Source organism: Callorhinus ursinus, unplaced genomic scaffold (genome assembly GCF_003265705.2).
Source record: "Callorhinus ursinus isolate GAN/ISIS: 27379988/994484 unplaced genomic scaffold, GSC_fseal_2.0 scaffold15, whole genome shotgun sequence".
NCBI lineage: Eukaryota > Metazoa > Chordata > Mammalia > Carnivora > Otariidae > Callorhinus > Callorhinus ursinus.
Genome location: NW_027397077.1, coordinates 26,047,224 through 26,066,190, shown reverse-complemented (window position 1 = coordinate 26,066,190; position 18,967 = coordinate 26,047,224). Strand labels below are relative to the sequence as shown.

General features: G+C 40.7%; 1 protein-coding gene across 7 annotated transcripts in view; it reads left to right on the top strand.

Annotated features, from left to right (window-relative positions):
• The window catches only part of FOXP1 (forkhead box P1), a 568,616-nt gene extending 554,879 nt beyond the window's left edge, over positions 1 to 13,737 (top strand). For all 7 annotated transcript variants that reach the window (XM_073901540.1, XM_025885358.2, XM_025885356.2 and 4 more), the window contains 2 exons: positions 3,322 to 3,488; positions 8,963 to 13,737. In XM_073901540.1, coding sequence (XP_073757641.1) covers positions 3,322 to 3,488; positions 8,963 to 9,107 — 312 coding nt within the window. In that variant the 3' untranslated portion in view covers positions 9,108 to 13,737. The remainder of the gene's footprint in view (positions 1 to 3,321; positions 3,489 to 8,962) is intronic.
• Positions 13,738 to 18,967: the final 5,230 nt, after the last annotated feature.

The window sequence follows — 18,967 nt, the reverse complement described above, 5'->3', positions numbered from 1 at the left end:
GGTTCTCACTACTCCTAGAACAAATATTTATTGAGCACCTAACCTGCCCCCTACACGGTTTCCCAGATCAGTCAGCACAGCCTCACAGCTCCCAACAATAGATGATACACCTTTAACACAGTTTCCGTGCAGAGGCAAATGCACTGAACTTAGCTTTTCAGTAATTATATTTATTTATTTTTAGCCTGTACCAACTTTAATAGGAGGAACTACTTTCTGAGTTTCTGATAATTACTTGTAGTTTACACAGTAACTTTAGAAAAGCAAATGAGAGCACGCTTAGATGCCGCCACTGTAAATACCATTCATTAGTAACTTATTTTCCCTGGAGTCTTGTGAAGTGTGAATTTAAAGGCTGCTCTATCTGGAAGAGTATTAAGATTACGAGCACATTTTACATTCATGAGGCAGAAAGGGAAAAAAAAGCAGTGATCCTCTGGATTCTCTTAACTATGTGACTGATTTAAATTAGTATGCCTTATCATGACAAAACTGTGCATGTTTCTTCTGGAAAACATTTGTTTTTGGCATCCTCCCTCCCCCTTCTCATTTCCAGGGGTAGCCCAAAACGATCCTGTAGTTTTCCAAGAACACTTTATGTGCATAATGAGGTGAGGTGAATAAATTGATATAAATTCATGATTGGAGGAATGGATCTTTTTCCTCTCGTCGAGGACTTTGGATCCACGGTCAGTAGACATTCTCATGTAACTTTCTCTGCTGTGCACATTAAATCAGGATTCTACCAGCAGGCTTTCCTTCCCATTATTGCCCATTTCCATTTTTCAAGACAAGTAAAAATAATAGTGGAACAACATCTTAAAAAGATTACTAGAGCAACATAATGCATGATATACAATATATAAAATAGGACAGCAGAATCCACTACAGAAATAAAACATTGGACGTGAGACAGATTGCATTATGCTCTGAAAAAGTGAAGTAACTAAGGGTAACCGTAAAGCTTCTTATTTATAGACTGCCTTTCCCCCGAGGATCTTAGCATGGTTCGTGTTCCAGGAGCAGTGGTACTTATGGACTGAGGCACCTTAGTTTTTTAGTTTTTTGGGGGGGGGGTTGTTTTGTTTTTTTGGGCAGAGGTGCCAGTTTGATACGAAACCACATACTGTACACAGGACCATTTATATAATGAAGTCCATTTTAAAAATCATACCCCACCTGCTCCTCCGTAGACATCAACGACAAAAACAAAAAAACCACTTTGTTAATGTTTCTAGCCTTGGGTGGGTTGCTTTGATCACTCAACAAAGAAGGTGCAAGAGGCTCTGTGGCCTACCAGGCACCATCCTCCCACTTGGTCATTTTCTTAAAGGGACAAGGCTGGTTTTCCTCTTTCTGGTCTCACCACCGAGGGATCAACAGAAGTGCTTGCCTTTTGGATGCCTTTCACCACCGTGGCTATGGGGCCTCAGCCCATGTTTTAACGACCTTCACCTAGAACACCTCAAGAGCCAAGAAGAACACATCATCCTAAGAAGGTTGCTCTGTCCCTAAGGGTGACCATCTTATACCAAAGAACACCTTCTTACGAACATTTCAGTTTTGTCTTTGCCTCTCCATTTTTGACTGGAGGAGCTGCTTAAAAAAAATAAACAAAAAAAAACCACGCTGTAGAGATAGCCTCACTTGGGCCGCGTTCTGTGTCATGGTGACATGAGAGCAGAACTTCCATGACTGGGAGAGGCATGACCACTGAGTTGTCGCAAATGAAGGCCATTAGGATGCTTGTCCAGCTGCAGTTTGCAAAAAAAAAAAAAAAAAAAAAAAAAAAATTAAAAAAATAATCTGGCAACCATTCTTGCTTTTTGCTCTGCCAAAAAAAGAAAAAATGCTTTATTGCAATTATAAGTGATCTGTTAAAAAAAAAAGTACTTGATGCAAATTATTTAACAAACTGTAGGAGAGCGAAGGAATGTTCAGATTTACTGTTCATCAAAATGAGTTCACCACATTTGGAAATAAAAACAGGATTTTTTCCCCCCCACTTTTTAAAAGCAGGCAGTTATGTAAATCCAGAAGTGGAGAGAAGGGAAATCTGTGGGCTTGCACAGAGCCTGGCTTTGAAATCGTCCATTGGCCGATGCTGTGTTAAGTGAAGACCCGTCACAGGGGCTTGTATCTAAGAAGGCGTTCCTGGCTTTGGAGTTTGTACAGTGAGTGAGGCTGCAGTTGTCGTAATAGGCACATTCCCTGCAGCCCGCTCTGTCTTCATTTTTGGCTCTTTCTTTCTCTCTAGAGCCAGGATTTCTAGAATACTTTGGACTCTTGTATGACTGGCCAATTGAAGTCACCAAGCCAGATTGTCTTGTGATTGTACTTTCTCCTCATTAGGATGGAAAACCAGGCATACTGTAGTCTGCAAGAGGCCAGTTTTGATAAATCTTGGTCTAACTACACTGCCAGTTTTTAAGTCTATCCTCGTCAATAAAATGAAAAGTTACTGGGTCAATAATCTCTACCCAATGAAACAATATGGATACTTTAGTCCAAAGCTGTATTTAATGACTGTCTGCATTTGAGACTGGGTGGTCATTTTATTCAAACACAGGAGGATGGGAAGTGAACAGTATCCCACCACAGACTTCAGGATTTCCTCTTTTCTCCATTTCCACACTTCTGGGCTGACACTCATGTAGAGTGACAGATTTTTTTTTTTTCCTTCAGTCCTAAAATTCCAGCTTGACCAGTCTGAGTCTGAAAGATTGAGGTAACTGTGGGGTAACATCACACAAACTGCACCAAACAGACTCAGAAACCATTAAAACCGAAACGATGGTGGCAGATAAAAATGGACTCCAATTCTATAATCTCTTCCTTTTCTATAGGATCTAAGAGGTAAATGTTTATGGAAGTTCTCATAAGTTTGAGCTGTGAGGCCAGAATAATTGGATCAAATCTTTAATCTCCAATACTGGAGTCATCAAAGTGGATAAAGAAATGAAAATTCCATTATATTTCCCTGTGATCTGGAAATATTCAGTTCCTCCTGAAAGAAGGCATCAGACAGAAAGCTCATTTTAGATAGCCCTGTCTAAACCACGTGACTCTACCCAGCAGGGCTAAATTGAGTCCTCCCTCCCCACCAGCGCTTTGGTCCCAGCTAGCTCTTGGAAACCAAGCGTGGGACATGTGTCGCAAGTCTGCCTTTTAAAGCAAAATCCTTCTCCCCCTGTTAGAAACTTGTATTGGCCAGCCCTACTAAGAACCTAAGCAGAAGATCGTTGACTACACCCGTAATTAACGGCTTCCCTGTCTGTGCTTACCCTACATCCTCATATATTTTCTCTTCGTTGCTAACAGGCTTCAATGGCTGAGAATAGTATACCTCTATACACTACCGCTTCCATGGGAAATCCCACTCTGGGCAACTTAGCCAGCGCAATACGGGAAGAGCTGAACGGGGCAATGGAACATACCAACAGCAACGAGAGTGACAGCAGTCCGGGCAGATCCCCTATGCAAGCCGTGTGAGTACTGTCCACCCAGAAGGTCTCTGCGTGCAGGTCCCAGTCTCCCGCTTCGGTGTGCACACAAGCCCTTCTCGAGCTGCTCTTCATACCTTTTCTGTCATTTCTGCTTTCCTAGAACCTTGGTAAAAGTTTGTGCTTCTGGAAATGTTTAGCTCAGTTAGCACGTAAAAGGACCATTTACTAACTTTCCCATAAAAGCAGTCGGCTTCATGCAGCCCTACAAGTGCACACAGCAATAAAACGGGTGACTCATTTGCTTTTTTTCCCTCTGCTTGGCATCTCAGGCCATTATTTAAGCCACATTACCTTTTCCTCCTAAAATCGGCATGCGTCTCTGTCAGTTTGTTCAACTTGCGGGCACGCCGAACCTAGCAGGGGGAAAAAGAAGGCTTGTTTACTTGGCTGTGTGATGGTCTGAACCGCAAACACAATGCTGAAGCGTTATGACCAGGCATTAATGATGGCACAAATGAAAGGCGGCATGATTTATAGATTGCTCTTAAAATATCAAAAGGAAAATTAATAGGAGCATTATAGCAGCAGACGGCAGTATAATGAGCACCATATAACTGAATGAAGTGATGGGCAATGGTTGTCCCTGCTGAATGTGAATGGCACTAGGACTGGCCCAACGACAGGAGAGGTGTGATGCCTAGGCGGCGCACACCCTCCCTCCGCACTGTGTGTGTGTGTGTGGGGGGGCAGTGCGTGGCAGCAGAAGAGCCCCAACTGGGGCAACTCCCTCTCTGCCAGGGAAAGTTTAAAAGAGAAAAGAAGCCACATTTTTCCAGATGCTTGGATTTGTGGGGGTTGCTCTAGAGGGACAGTCTCTCCCTTGGAGCAAGTATCTGCTCCACCGTTGCCCAATTTAAGGAAGAAACCAACCCAATGTTTGCAGCACTGGCCGTTCCTAGAATAGGCCACTTGTCTACACACTCCTGAATTACTTGACTAGCACCTTAAGATAATTTGAGTGATGGGAATGGAAAATATGACCTGTAGCCACGAGGACCAGAAAGAATTGGCGTCAAAGGACAAGGAAAAGAAAAATGCTGTCGGTCAGGGTAATGAGTGGGTTGGGGGCAATCTGAAATTTGATTATTTACCATTTGAGTTTCTTGCCCAGAGTGTTTTGAAAAGGATCTTAATAATGGAAATAATCATTTTTAATTTATGTGAACAGTCTCTTAGCATTTACTACACAACATTTTAAGAACGTGTTTGTCTTTGACACTGAATCTGCTATGTATCATCCTTTCTAAAGCAGGCTGGTGTTTCTGACTTGACTGTAGTCACATTCGTGTTCATTTTTAAATCATTGTCATGACAGGAGTGTTTAATCGTTATTAAGGAAGTTCAGAGCAGATATAAATTGGTATATAAGGTCCTTCAAGAAATGCTCATTAGAGCAAGTATTTCTGAAGTTATTGAATGGAAGAGAGACTATTTCTCATCATCTTTATGAACTCCAAGGGTTAGCTGATATCTATTCCTACTATTTAGAGCAAAGAATTACTGAAAAGAGAAAGATATTTGGATAAAAACCTCAGGCAACAGTTAAGAATGACGCTAATTTTGCTGTACAAGATAAAGCCACCACAAAGTTAATTTGTTTAACAACTTTGAATTAACCCCCAGTATTACCAGAAACCACATTTCGCAAGCAGTCAGCATAATTTTTAACAAAATGAAGGTTTCGGTTGTGTTTTGTTTGGGTTTGTTTTGGTTTTGTTAAGGAAACCCGACGTAAAGATGTCAAAATGCACACTGTTGTTCAGATCTCCCCGCTTTACACTGTTTGCTAAATATAATTATATGTCAACAGCGTAGTCCCTGTGCCCGCTCTCAGTGTCACAGACTGTTACTCTTTTTGACCCTGTATTTCCATTAAGTGAATTCTGTAATGACATAGTTTTCCTTCTTGGGCAATATGCATTACCCTGCTATGATGCAAATTGTTTCTTAACTGTTCTAGTCTATTGGAATAAATCAAGCCGTAAAGTTTATGGCATGGCTTCGAGAACCTTGTTAGTACGGCAGCCCAGCCACTATCTAGCATTGAAACAAGAGCTCCTCACCCTTTCTGTGCTGCCTCACTCCTACCACATTTTGTTTCTCTTTGGAAACACTAGAAAGTAGCCACGTAATTATGGCTTTGGGGCATTATACTTTTATCCTGATAGGAGCTAACGGAGCTACAAAGCAAAATACTCCATGCTGTGCACACACCCTCCAAACACAATGCCCCTAAACACCAGTCAGCTTTAGTTAAAAACTCTCGTGTTCCCAGAGTGGCTAAACAAAGGAATTACTCAGATGTAAGGAGGGAAATGTGTGCTTTTGCACAGTTATTCATTGGGAACCATTAGGGAAGTAGGAGTTGGGGGGAAAGGTGGGGCAGGGGACAAGGTGCAGGATGGCGCATCGTGCAGTTCCGATTTCTTGGAGACACACGAATGTGTGTGAAGCATCGTATCTTAAATAGTTTGCATCTTACCTGAAATGTATCTTGCTTGGAAATCCATTCTCTTTTATTCTCTGAAGCACCGCAGGCCTGTATGACTGCATTTGCCACACTCAGGGGGATCTGCTGGTATCAAGAAATGTTGTGAAGCTGGATTTCATTTCTCTGGAGTTTTAAGAAGCCTTAATGTCTAACTCAGTTGTGTTGTCAGGTTGTCACACAGATCTTGTCACTTAGTATTTGTTGGGGACCCACTCTGCATTAGGCATTGGGGTGAGCCAGCATGCGTGATAGGGTCCTAACCTGTGTCTTGGGGATGGTAAATAATCTTAAGTGTAGCTGCAACTTTCCAGGGAAAACAAAACCTTCTCTAACGTGAAGTGCCTAGCAAAACATTTGTCAAGAGTGGAAAATTATAAAGCAAGAACTTCATTAAGAATGTTCCATTTCTTCTCCATCCTCCGACCCCCTGTAGCCTTATATCATCTCATGTCATCAAATTCAGGTTTATACATGGAACACTACATCAAAAACTAATGATGTAATGTATGGTGATTAACAGAACAATAAAAAATTTAAAGAAAAAAATTCAGGTTTATAAACCTGAAAAGATTAATAATTCTGATTGTTTAAAGAAGTGAAAGTAGGAAAATGTTGATCAGGGAAACCACATTTGAACGTCAATACAGGGCTAAGTAACGCATAGATACATTTCTAGCCAAATGTGATCAGCAGAGAAGGGGGGAGGTAATTTATGAAGTAGGACTGCTCAATAGTGAAAATATGAGATTCAAACAGGAAGAAACGTTCACCGCTGTCAGTAATCCAAGAACAATTTAAGGTAACCAGAGCTTACTGTATACCTGTTAAGCAACAAAATATTTTTTAAAATGTAACGCTTTGGGGCTGATGAAGTTGAGTCTAAATTGATATCACCCCTTTGGAAATTAATACTATAATAAATCTTGAGAACCATAAAGATGTTTTTGGCCTTTGCTCCCAGAATTTCATTCTTAGAAATTTATCCTGAGGAGGTAAATTAACAGAAATAGAAAGATTAATGGATAAAAGTGGTGGCTGTATTATTCAAAGAGCAAAACAAGGAAAAAAAAGACAATCACAAAATGCCCAGTATTAAAGGACTGCAGAGTCCACACATCTCAGATACCCATAAAAATTACAACTGAAAAAGCTGACTAATCATATTTGTTATGTATACGATATGTAAAAATATGATGCCACACAGGAGAGGATAGGCAAAAACAAAAAAACCTACCTTAATTTTGGGCTTCTGGGTGATTTTTTTTTTTTTAAAGGCATAATCATCAGTACACTTAATTATTCCCAAAAGAATATAGGGGATCCTACAGGGCTGGCTTCAGAGGCATGGTTAGAAGTTTCAATGCTTCTGCCGTTTCCATATTGAAATTCTGATTTTTGAACTGCGTCTTCACTTTTCACTGGGGCTCTGCAAATTACGTAGCCAGTCCTGGGTCTTCCTGTAGAAACAGAGGGAAGTAGGGCCATGAAAAAACTGAAAAAAGGATGGAACACACCCAGGAAAATGCACTGGACTACAACTTCGAGACATTTCGTTTTGCGACTAGTTTTAGGAAGATGGGCACAATTTTTTAAAAGCTCTTTCTCCTGACATCTACCCCCAGACACTCCCTGGGCTGTGCTAATTTTGGAGTCAGTTGGTTTTTTGAAGGTTCACCTCATCAAGGGCAGTCCAAAGCACTCCTGTTTGTTTTTAAATGGTTCAAGTGGCCTTTGGGGGTTTGCATACATCAATTATTTAGGAAATCAGCCATCCCCAGTACCACCTCTTATTACTAATACTTGATAACGTCAATTAAAAAATCCTTCTGCAGCCTGTGCCAGCGATGGGACCATTTTAACTTGAATGGTTCTTTTCCATATCAAAAGGCTTGCAACAGAAAGTAATTTGTATTTGCAAAGGATCAGTTGTAAATATGATTTACGAACAGCATTTCTCAGTTGTTATCGGAGTGGTTTCGCGTGATCCCCCGCAGTCCCCTTCGGGTGAACCGTGTGCTGGGCCATAATGAGGAAGTTGGCAGATCGCGTCACAGGCTGCGGCGTCCTGGTGGCCGCTACCAGCCGGCCCTCTTGTTTTGCCTTGTTTACAGCTGACAGCGTTATTATTCTGATCGGGGCTCTGCCTCCTTATCATATTGTTGTGTTGGGCGAGCCTTTTCCTTTCCGTTTGTGTTTCCTGGCAGGGCTTTTCTCGCCTTATTGACAGTTTGTAAAAATATGCATTAATTTGGAGTTTCAAGCATGTATCATGGTGTCTCTTTGCTGTGTTTGCTTGAAGTTGATTAATGATAGAACCTCGCTTGGGGTCGGTCTCTGGAGAGTTCTTTCACAGGTTCTGCATGTTAACTAGCAAAGCAGAACACACAGCAAGCCATGATTAGCCCAGCCTCCCGCACTCAGTGGTCCCCACAAACCACCATTGTGGTACAGATTCTTATTTCACGTAATGATTTGAAGACTCGGATACCTCTCCCCAGGAAGCCACTGCGGGGCCTGTTACCTGGTACTCAAGGTGTGGTCCTCCTCAGACCAGAGGCATTGCCTGGGAGCTTGCTAGGGATGCAGAGTCTCGGGTCCCACCCCAGACCTGCTGAGTCACACGCGGCTCTTTATTTAACAAGAGCCCAGGGTGACTTGAGTGCACAGGACGGTGTGAGACACACCCCCGGGGAAGAGAGGCTGCTTCGGGCCAGAGATCATCCTAGAGCAGCTCTGCCCAAAGGAACCTTCTGCTATGACAGAAATTTGTCATCTCTGTGCTGCCCCATTGCAACTGAGAAACTCCGTTTTAAATTGCATGAAGTTTTCCTTTAAAGAGTCACACGTGGCTAGTGCCTGTGCTGGGAGACAGTACAGTCCTAGAGTGTGGCTTCTGTTGCCCAAAGCCCCGAATTTGCCGTGGTTGGGAGGGGCCCTCAAGTGAACCTGTTTTCATCTCTTCCAGGCATCCTGTGCACGTCAAAGAAGAACCGCTCGATCCAGAGGAAGCTGAAGGGCCTCTGTCCTTAGTGACAACAGCCAACCACAGTCCAGATTTTGACCACGACAGAGATTACGAAGACGAACCAGTAAATGAGGACATGGAGTGAACGTGTCTGGGCGGGGGCCAACCCCAAGAACGAAGATTGGGAAAAAAAACAAAAACAAAAACAAAACAAAACAAAACACGTCAAAAGTTAGCAGTGAAATTGTTCTCCATTTGTTGTACAGTCTGGAGGATTTTCACTACATTTTGACAACTCTGAAACGTGTTAACTCTTAGTGCCATCAAGAATCCCATTTGGGAGTATTTTTGATTTTTCTACTTTTTGTTGAAAAAAGGAATTTGTACTCTGTGCATTGGATGGACTTGTTTGGTACTTGGGATTTTCCTCTCTTAACAGTCAACATCAGTGTTGTAAATTTGCTAAACTGATTCACTTTTAGCAGCAGACTTTGAACTGCAGTCCTGCCAACGTTGGACACTGAGGACACCCAACTGAGCATGTGCACCTAAGCTGCAGACCAAGCCTCTGCCCAGAATTTAAGGATTCCAATGGACGACCTATTTGCACAGTACTGCATGTTGATTATCACTGCCTTTACTCCTTTTTTTTTTTTTTTGGTTCGTTTTTGTTTTTGTTTTGCTTCCAGTTGGGATGGGGAAGGCCTTTGTGTGTGTATTGGGGGGAGGGGGTTAAAAAGTAATTATCCCGAACTTTTTAATGTATTGCATTTTTTTTTTTTTTTTTCTCTTTTTTTTTTTGCTTCTACTATACCATTTTAAGTTCTGACCTCAGGCCTCCATTTGGGCCCACGGCCTCCTGGAGGCTTCAAGTTTTCTGTACCTTGTGATGAATGTTAATAGGTGTTTTTATTATACAAAAGCTGAATGTCATTTCTCGTTCGTAGTTTTCTGTCACTCATTCCAGTTTCCTTCAGACATAACCACGTTTTCTCCAAAGTCCGAAAACATTCCGTTTTGGTCTTTTTCAAAAAAGGTCCCAAATGCTGCACTCTACACATGAAGGTCCTCTCACACAGACGTGAAGTCCTGCCAGAAAGAGAATGAATGACAGAAAAAAAAAAAAATAGAGACACCCTAGGAACAATGCAAATTCATTCCACAAAGCAGTATTGGAGGCGGGAAGGGGGTTGTTTCAAGTTTGGTTTCGGTTTTTTGGTTTTTGGTTTTTGGTGTTTTCTGTTTTGCAGCTACCATTGTGGCTAAGCATTGCCCCAGCACAAGGAAACCTAGGCAGCGCTCCCCCCCACCCCCTAAGATCTCCTACTAGACCCCCAGTGTGGCCGTGGAAGGCTCTTCCTCTGGTGACCAAGTTGCCATGGGCCACAGGCTCACTGAGGTGAAAACCGACTCGGGTTGCTTTGTTTGCAAAATGACCCAAAAAGCTGCCTTCCCTGAGCAACTCTGGTGAAAGTGGTAGCGGCGCTGAATGTAAACATCAGTCCAGGCCTGCTTGGTGGCATTAATCTGTTTGAATGCAAATTAGATTTCAGATTGCATTTGTTATGGAAGTTAATGAGGCCTGAGTTCAGCAATGCTAAAGTGTTCATTTCAAACGTGTGAATTTGGTACTGCAGTTCAGTTTGTTATGCAATATTATCACACCAAGCCAGTATCCAAAACTAACAGAAGACATCGAGGGGGCGGGGGGTGCACGGTGCCCCAGAATGTTTGGAGAAACATACATGGCACGCAGAATGCGACAGTCACCGGTCAGTACAACCTCAGTCCTTAGAACCCCTCAACGCCTCCACTCTGCACCCACTTTCCTGTCATTTATTTATCTAGGACCGTAGCTTTTGTTTTTAGCTTGAGAGCCTTTCGGAGCTTAATTAATTTATATTCTTTGTATTTTTTTTCCTAAAATTACCAAAGATATTACACAAAGGTAAATTATGTTCTCTGTTTTATGCTTTATCTGATGAAGCCAAATATCCTCTTATTGTTGATCAAAGGAGGTGAAAGAATTTAGAGGCAATTGATGAGTTCTAGGCTATTGCTAACCTGAGAAAGAGAACTGCTCCTTCGTCATAGAATAAATTTAGAAGACCAAGTAGGTAATGGAACCAAAGTTGTTACTTTTTTTTTTTTTTTTTTTTCCCTTCTTGTTCTGTACCTCAACAGAGACCAAAACTCATAGAGAGAGGTTACGGGGCTGCTGAAGGTGTTACAGGAGCTAGGGAAGGAGAGGAGTCCCGGCTCAAAACCATGAATGGATGCCACTGCAAATTAGGGAGTAACCAGTAAAGGAGACAGTCGAGATAAAATGGAAAGAAAACAGAAAAGCTTCTACAATGCAACTCAACCACGTAGTACCATTTCTAGAATGTTTTGTTTTGTTTTCCAGAAAGATTGTATGCCACTTTGGTTTTTAGGACCGTGCTAAGATCACCGCATCAATTTTGCTCTGTCTGGGCATTGATCTTCCGGTTTTTTTGTTTGGTTTAAAATATTTTCCTTTTTCCTTCCTTTTTTTCTAATTAGGCTTTGGTCAGCATTTTTCATTTAAAAAAAAAGTAACACTCCCATCCACTCATAAGCTTGGTACAAAAACTTCTTTGCCAGTTTCTTTTGAAGCTTCACTCTGCTTTCTGTATAAAGGGCAGTCTGTGGTCACTCAAGACTTTTTTTTTTCTTTTTTTTTTTTTTAAACTTTTCCAGGCAGCTTCATGATGTGCAGGCAGTAGCCAGACAGGGTCATGGGAAGGGGGCCCTGTGCTTCTAAACTGAGTGGTTGCTGGTTAGTTTGGTATTCAAAAGAGGATAAAAATCTGGTAGATTAGTTCATTCTCAGCATGTGTAGCTAGACATGAGTAAAGATAACAGCATGAGAAACTGTTAGTACGCATACCTCAGTTCAAACCTTTAGGGAATGATGAAAATTTAAAAAAAAATACATTTCACTCAGTTGCACTTAGTCGTATGTCTTGCATGCTTAGTCTAAAGACTGTAGCAAAAAGAAAAAAAAAAGAAAAATTAGATTTTACATATCTTTGCAGGTATCACAGCCCTGCAGAAAAACCAACTGAAAAAAAAATTCTCAGGCTTTACAGCAAGCAAACTTCACTATGATTTTTACAATTCTGATTCTGTATCCCTTGGGGGGGGGGTGTTCCAGTCGCTTCTTGAGGATGGGGTTTATTATGTTGTACATATATTCCTATGTGTCTGTGTGAATCTTTGTCTTTTTTGGGGGAGGGCGGAGGGTGGTTCTTTTTTTAGATATTGTTCCTAAAAAGGAATAAATGCATACACCTGTTTGTCAAAACACCTTTGCTTTTTGTGCAACTGCTTTATATTAACGATACTAAAAAAAAAATAGCTTTGGAAAAAAACTACTGTATGTAATGGGATTGCAGAATATGCTGCACATGTATTTTATTTAGTTATCCTTGCTTTAAGAATATTGGATGACATTTCCTGACATGTGGGAGGGAGAAATTCCCTAACCTTCCCCCCCCCCCCCCCTTTGGTTTTTAAATTGTAACATAGTTGACAGATTTTTTTTTTCTGTTTTCATTGATCAGAGCATCTTGTACAGATTTGTGTGTGTGTGTGTGTGTGTGTGCGCGCGCGCGTGTGTGTGTGAATCTGTTTTTTGATACATTCCTATCCCTTGTGTTTATCCTACCACTGCCCTCCTGGCTATCTTAAACCAGTTCATACATTTGAAAAGAGAAAAAAAAATGCTGTTTTAAAAAAATGTTTTTCTCCTGCTGCAGTAAATATTTTGCATGATGAAATGCCAGGGTCACACTTTCAAAGTTTATCAGTGAAGTAGTGATTAATAATGGGGAGTTGTCAAAGCTATTGAACTTTTTGTATAAAAAAAAAGAAAACTTTACAAGGTGCCAAGATGTAAAGACAATTTGTTACCTTTTTTTTTTTCTTCAAAGAAAAGCGTACCTTAGGGAGACGGTCCCTTGTATCAGGCAGATGCACTGTCAGGGATGAGAATCCATCCTCCTTGTCCCTAGAGGCTGTCCTTGGAAGAGAGTGACGCTGCCCGCAGTGAACCAGCCGTGAGATGAAGCATCAAGGCTACTGTACGTGCAGAGGGACCGCCAGCCTCACGCCCTTGGGACAGCTCAAACACTATTCCCAGCATTCCGTCACACCTAGTCAAGAATACCTTGGATTCTGCACCCCAAATCTGATGGATGTAAATCACTAGCTATTTTATCATGAAAGAAAAAAAGTTAAAAAAAAAAAATATTTCCTCTCCTTTCCACATTCCAGTTGAGCTCCGTTTCCAAGGGTAAAAGAAGAACATGCTCATAAGGATTTTTGAATCTTTGGGGTACCTTTTGGTTCATGGTAGTCCCTCTTGGTATTTTGGATGTTTTTGAATGTCGGCTTCGCTTTTTTATCCTGAGAATGAGACTTAACTATTCTAAAGGCATTTTATGGGCCCAGTGTGGTTCGCACGATCTCTGCTACCCAGAAGCCTCGAGGAAGATGGTCCAGTCTGAGTGTGCGCACGGTGCTTCGTGGATATGTGCTGCCAGGAACGAGAATTTTTTCAGTTTCGTTTTGTTTTGATAAGGCATAAAAGAAACTCATTCCTTGACATCAACTGTAATTCCATCATTCCATGTCTGTGGATACAGACAATAAAAAAAAAAAAATGTTGTGTAGTCAGTACTCATTACTGACATGATAGCATTCTCAAATGCAATAAAAATGCTGGTTGTTCACACTGGTAGTAAAAAGTCGCGACAGCCTAAGTTTCTTTCCCCCTTCTGACCTGCTGATCTTGTATGTTAGGCATATGCCTTCGGTGTATCACCAGCTGCTTCCAACACAGAATTAAAATCAATCTTAACTAAAAGCTTCCATCATCACAGAGGGCTGACGCTCTCATCCTCAGGATTTCAAGTGCTAAGTCTCCACTTAGGGAACTGGAAAACACTGAAAACATAGAGGCTACCTTTTCTCCCGAGGAAGCACACCCTTATTTCTCTTCATCAAATTTTATACAGAAAAAAAAAACCAAAATGTTTAATAAGTAGCATTAAGAGCAAACTAAAATTTCAGAGGAAAGCAATTTCATGAATAATTCATTAAAATTTCACATCTGCAAGATTAGTCATCCAAATAAAATGCTAATGTCAAAAACATGCACCGTCTATAATATTCTCATCAAGACATCTTTTTGCATATAATGATAAATGCTTAGATTAGAACAAATGATTTTACAAAAATATTCTATCAAAAGTATGCTAGATAACCGCATCCAGTACAGAAAACAGTGAAGCTTCGGGAACTAAATATTCCAGAAAAACCATCTTGATTTCGAGATTTGTTTCATTGCATACCTTGATAAAAGAAAAAAACACTGCTATTTGTCTTCAATACTATTATGTCATATATATTCTAAGGATTAATGAGTTTGGGCATCATCTTCCAGTAAAAATTAAATTGGTGTATTGAAAGCAGCACTGGAATTGTCCAAACCGGGGTAACATAAAACCGTTCAGTCTAATTCAGAGCGTAACACAAGCCAAAAGATGACTTGAAAACTAACCGAGCTGCTGCTCCTATTCGGCCGAACACCAGCTGCTGGTGAGGAGCATGTAAGCGTGCTTTCCCAGCATTGTTTTGAAAAGCTTATCTTAGGAAGAAAAAAATTTTTAATACAGGTTTTGCTATTAAGTTGCAAAGTAGTGTCCTCTTTTCATTAACAGTTATGCCACAGTCTAGAAGCCCTCTAGTCTGATAATTAATAAAACATTTGAACCCTTAATTCTCATCTAGCTACTAAGAATATAATATGAGGGTTAATTGAAATTCCTTTAAATGCCAGGCTTAAACATAAATACTGCTTACAGCATATGCATTTGGTAAAATTAAATATGTACACATATTTGAATAAGCTGAAGGACCCAGACCAAGTATGACAATGCATTAGGGAAGATGTTGCTGGTTGGTGTCTAGTACCTTTTTCACTGGATTTCTGGAATTCTTCTGAAGCAGGAACATCCTCCTGTACACATTCATTTAAGGCTGGTTGCTCAGGTAAACGAGGCAGCAAGCCCATGCTGCCCAAAATATATATTCTTCTTTTAAATGGAGGCCTTTATATAGAAAATAAGACTCAGACGAATTTCACATCAACACAAACAGCTGCATGATATTAACGATCTCCCCCCTCCCCCCCCCCCCCCCCCCCGCCAATAGACCAAAACAAAGTGTAATTAGTCTTCCTTACTAGATTTTGTCTTCTTTGGTATTACATATTCACATAGAGGGTAGTAATCACAATTTATCTTTCATCTTCATTGTAGTTGAGTCAAATAAAAGTATTCTTTATTAAAATAAGGTGAAGTTGGGTCTCAAACCTTCATTTAAGGAACTGATTGATGAAAGGTTTAATACAGAATTCACACTGGAGGGAAATTAAATTACATACAAAAACACTGGTTTAACTGGGACAATATTTGGATTAGAAAGCCAACACTCTAGATATAACCTACTTTTATTTATTTTTAAACAAGCTTTTATTTTTTAAAAAAACAAAACCCTTTGTCGTCTTATTTCCACTCTGATTGTAAAATGACATTCGATGCTTAATGCCATATATATATTTGAAATGATCAACGGTCTTTTTTTTTTTTTTTTTGGCTTATACCAAGAATATAGGGAGGAGAAAAAGACAAGCTTCAAGTTATAATGTTAATTTGAAGGTAACCGGCCTTTCAAGAATTAATTTCAGCCAAAGCAATAATCATTATTTACCAGCTTGTGACATTTTTATCACTCATCATATTAGCAAATTTCCATTGAAAATGCTAAAATGGTTCGTCATAAGGCAGATAACTGCTCTAGCTGTAAAAATGACCAACACAAGTGCCGGTACTCAAACATTAAATTATACTGTAATTAATAAAGACAGTTAAACTGTCTACTAGCAACAGCAATTTAGGTAACCACATTTGATCGGCTATAAATTGTAAGTACATTAAAATTCCAGAAATATTAGCAATATGGATTACTTGATGGAAGTCAGTGCTGATCACCAACTCCCCCCACCCTTTTTTTTTTTTTTAAACACCGGAAGCATAGGTCAGGTTGACCACAAATCCGTGGGCGAAGATCAGGCCTTAGCACTTTTAATCTTGTGAAACAAGCAATTACAAATAGTCGCATCGATTTGTTAAAAAGCTTTAGGTGACATAAATTGTTTTCCTGTTTAGCTTATTGCTCTGATACATAAATGTCACCGAGGCCAGTATTAATTAGGGCCATGGAAGAACACAGGGTGGCTTCCAGTGAAGAATTTGTCCGTCCTTTCGAGAACGTTCTCTAGAGCTGCTCTTACCGCACCAGTTTTCATGAATGGCAGAGAGCGGGGGGGAAGGACAACTATTTTGTCATGTGAAGTCTTTAATACCAGCCAGCTTCATTTTGGGTTCTGAACTGTATGACAGGATTTCAGACTTGCTTTATTGCCATCTGACAGAAAGCACCACATTTTTAAAATATCTTTTAAATAGAGTAATATTTGCAAGGCATTTCAGCCCCTGGAAAGCTAACACTTCTCCCTTCATAATATATAGTACTATATGTGTTTCCTTGGGTTGCTATTTCCACACTTAAAATACAATTTTAAATGGCTTGTGCGTGTTAATTGACTTAACATAAATCAAATGTATCATATATACTTTCTTTAGGTTGGCATACCACTTAGAAAAATACGTTAGATTCTGGGAGGAAAAAAAAAAGTCGAGAAAATTTATTAAATAGAAGTTTTCACTGTAATAGAATATTAACATAAGCTAATGCTCATTTGCCATTAAGCTGATCCTTTTTTTTTAAACATACACATGCTTTTTATTATTTTGCACTCAAGCAAAAATTCCACATTCACAGACTTTCCATCTAGTTGGGAATGTCTCTGGCAGGAAACTCATAAGAAATCCTGACCTCCAGAAAGACAGCAGACATTGTCCACGCTGAGCGTGAGCCCCACTAGGCAACAAAGGCAAACCCACTCCTAAACCGTAAAGTACGAGAGCTAGTCAACAGTGTGGAATTGGGAGAAACAATTATTCCTGAAATCCTTCCTCACTGCTACTCCACAAGTGCACAGATGAAAATGTTTGATTTGCAACATAAAAGGTTCATTAATTACCACTTGAATATTTAAAGCTATTTTGCAGTCTAACAGAGATAGATAAAGGCAGTGAATTAAAACCTCTAATAAAATTGTAAAAATATTTCGGTAAGTTTACCCGTGTTATGATTTAGGGAGAGATTCAAGCATTCTCACAGAACAGAATCTCAGCAATTCTCAAGTGTGTATTTCAAGGAAGGAGCTAAGTGTCCTGGGAATAATGTTTCTCACTTTCAAATGTTTACTAATAATTTATTTTCAAATCAAGCTTGCTACTTTAGGACTTTATGGATGAGGGGGAAAATTAGTCAAAGTAGTCGGAGCACTGTATGTCTGATCCAGAAATGTAAACACTTGCACAAGTATTCAAGTAGGCTGAAGGGTTTTGTAGCTGTCACATCAAAGTGGTAGTTTCCTGCCCACAAAATGCATCAAGTCTTACACAGCATAGCAGTCCCTCCCAAGCATTGGATTTCTCTACCTAGAATCCAGTATAGCGTATCTCAGTGTTTGGATCCCAGGACCCTTGAAGTAGACAGCTCCAAGCTCACTCTTTGAATCAAATGCAAGAGAATCCAAATGCCAGATTACCATCTGAGCCCTGACTCTAAACGGCCTGGGTTACCTTGACAAGTCACTTCCTTTCTTTGGTCCTACCTTTCCTCTTTCTGTTAACGGAGGACATTTAAGCCCATGACAAAACAGTTTCCTTCTAATTTTAAAATTCTAAACATTTAATAACATGTTCCCCTGTAGGGACTTTCTTTGATGAAATCTCTGGTCTCAGCATGAGAGGGTTCGTGTGGCACTCCATATTTCACCAATATTGTAATAATTGTCTAATTGAACTCTGCCTTGTAGCATGCCCCGTTAGGAACAAATTTCACTAGCAGGCACGCATGCCTCCATCCATCCACCCACCCACCCACAAATAAGCATTAAACGACCTGCTCAGACTCAACACTGGATATACAACTGGAACTAAGGTAAACACAGCCTTGGCCTCATTGTACCCAATGGGTCACTGGGAAGAGAGTTCTTGAACGCTAAGGTGCCCTATAATGCATGAGTGCTAACAAGAAGGGAAGTACCAGAGTACATAGGAATATCACTGAATTGTGCTAGGGACAATCAGGGAAGCTTCCCAGTTTAACTGGAACCCAAAGGGTGAGTAACAGTATGCCAGCTAGCAGGAATCAGGGAAAAGATCTAAGCCCAGGCAAGAAAGCTGCAGTGTCAGAGGAGAGGCATGGGGCTTCCCAGCAGTGTTAGTGAGAAATTTACAGAAAAGAGAACTAAATAAAATCATCTCTGCAGTTACCATGTATCAAGCAGATGGTAAACTCCTAATTCTAATCCTTAAAGGATCCAAGTGCTGTGCGCAAGTCCAGCTTGGTAAATCCTGAGGAGGTGGTGCTAAATCAGTTTCACATTCAGGTGAGGACGCAGGCTTCTCTCTAGGCTCCCTTCCAGCCACACTGGCCACGCCGTGCGCTTCCTGGGCACCGAGCCCACTCTGCCTCCAGGCTCAGTGTTTCTATTCCCTTTGGAGTGGATGTTCTTTTCCTGGCTCTCTGTGGGCCTCCCATCCTCCCTCCCTTCAGAGGTCACAGCAGAAAGGACTTTCCCGACCATACATTGTAAATGGCACCCTCACTGCCCACTCGACCCTCCACATTCCATATGCCCTTGCCCACTTTATTATTTCCATTGTGCTTAGCACCTCCCAACATCATGTATTCATTTGTGTCTTTCACATGACATGTCTCCCTCCAACTTGAAGGGCAGAAACACTCCCTGTATGGTTTGCTGCTGCCCTCCCATCCCCC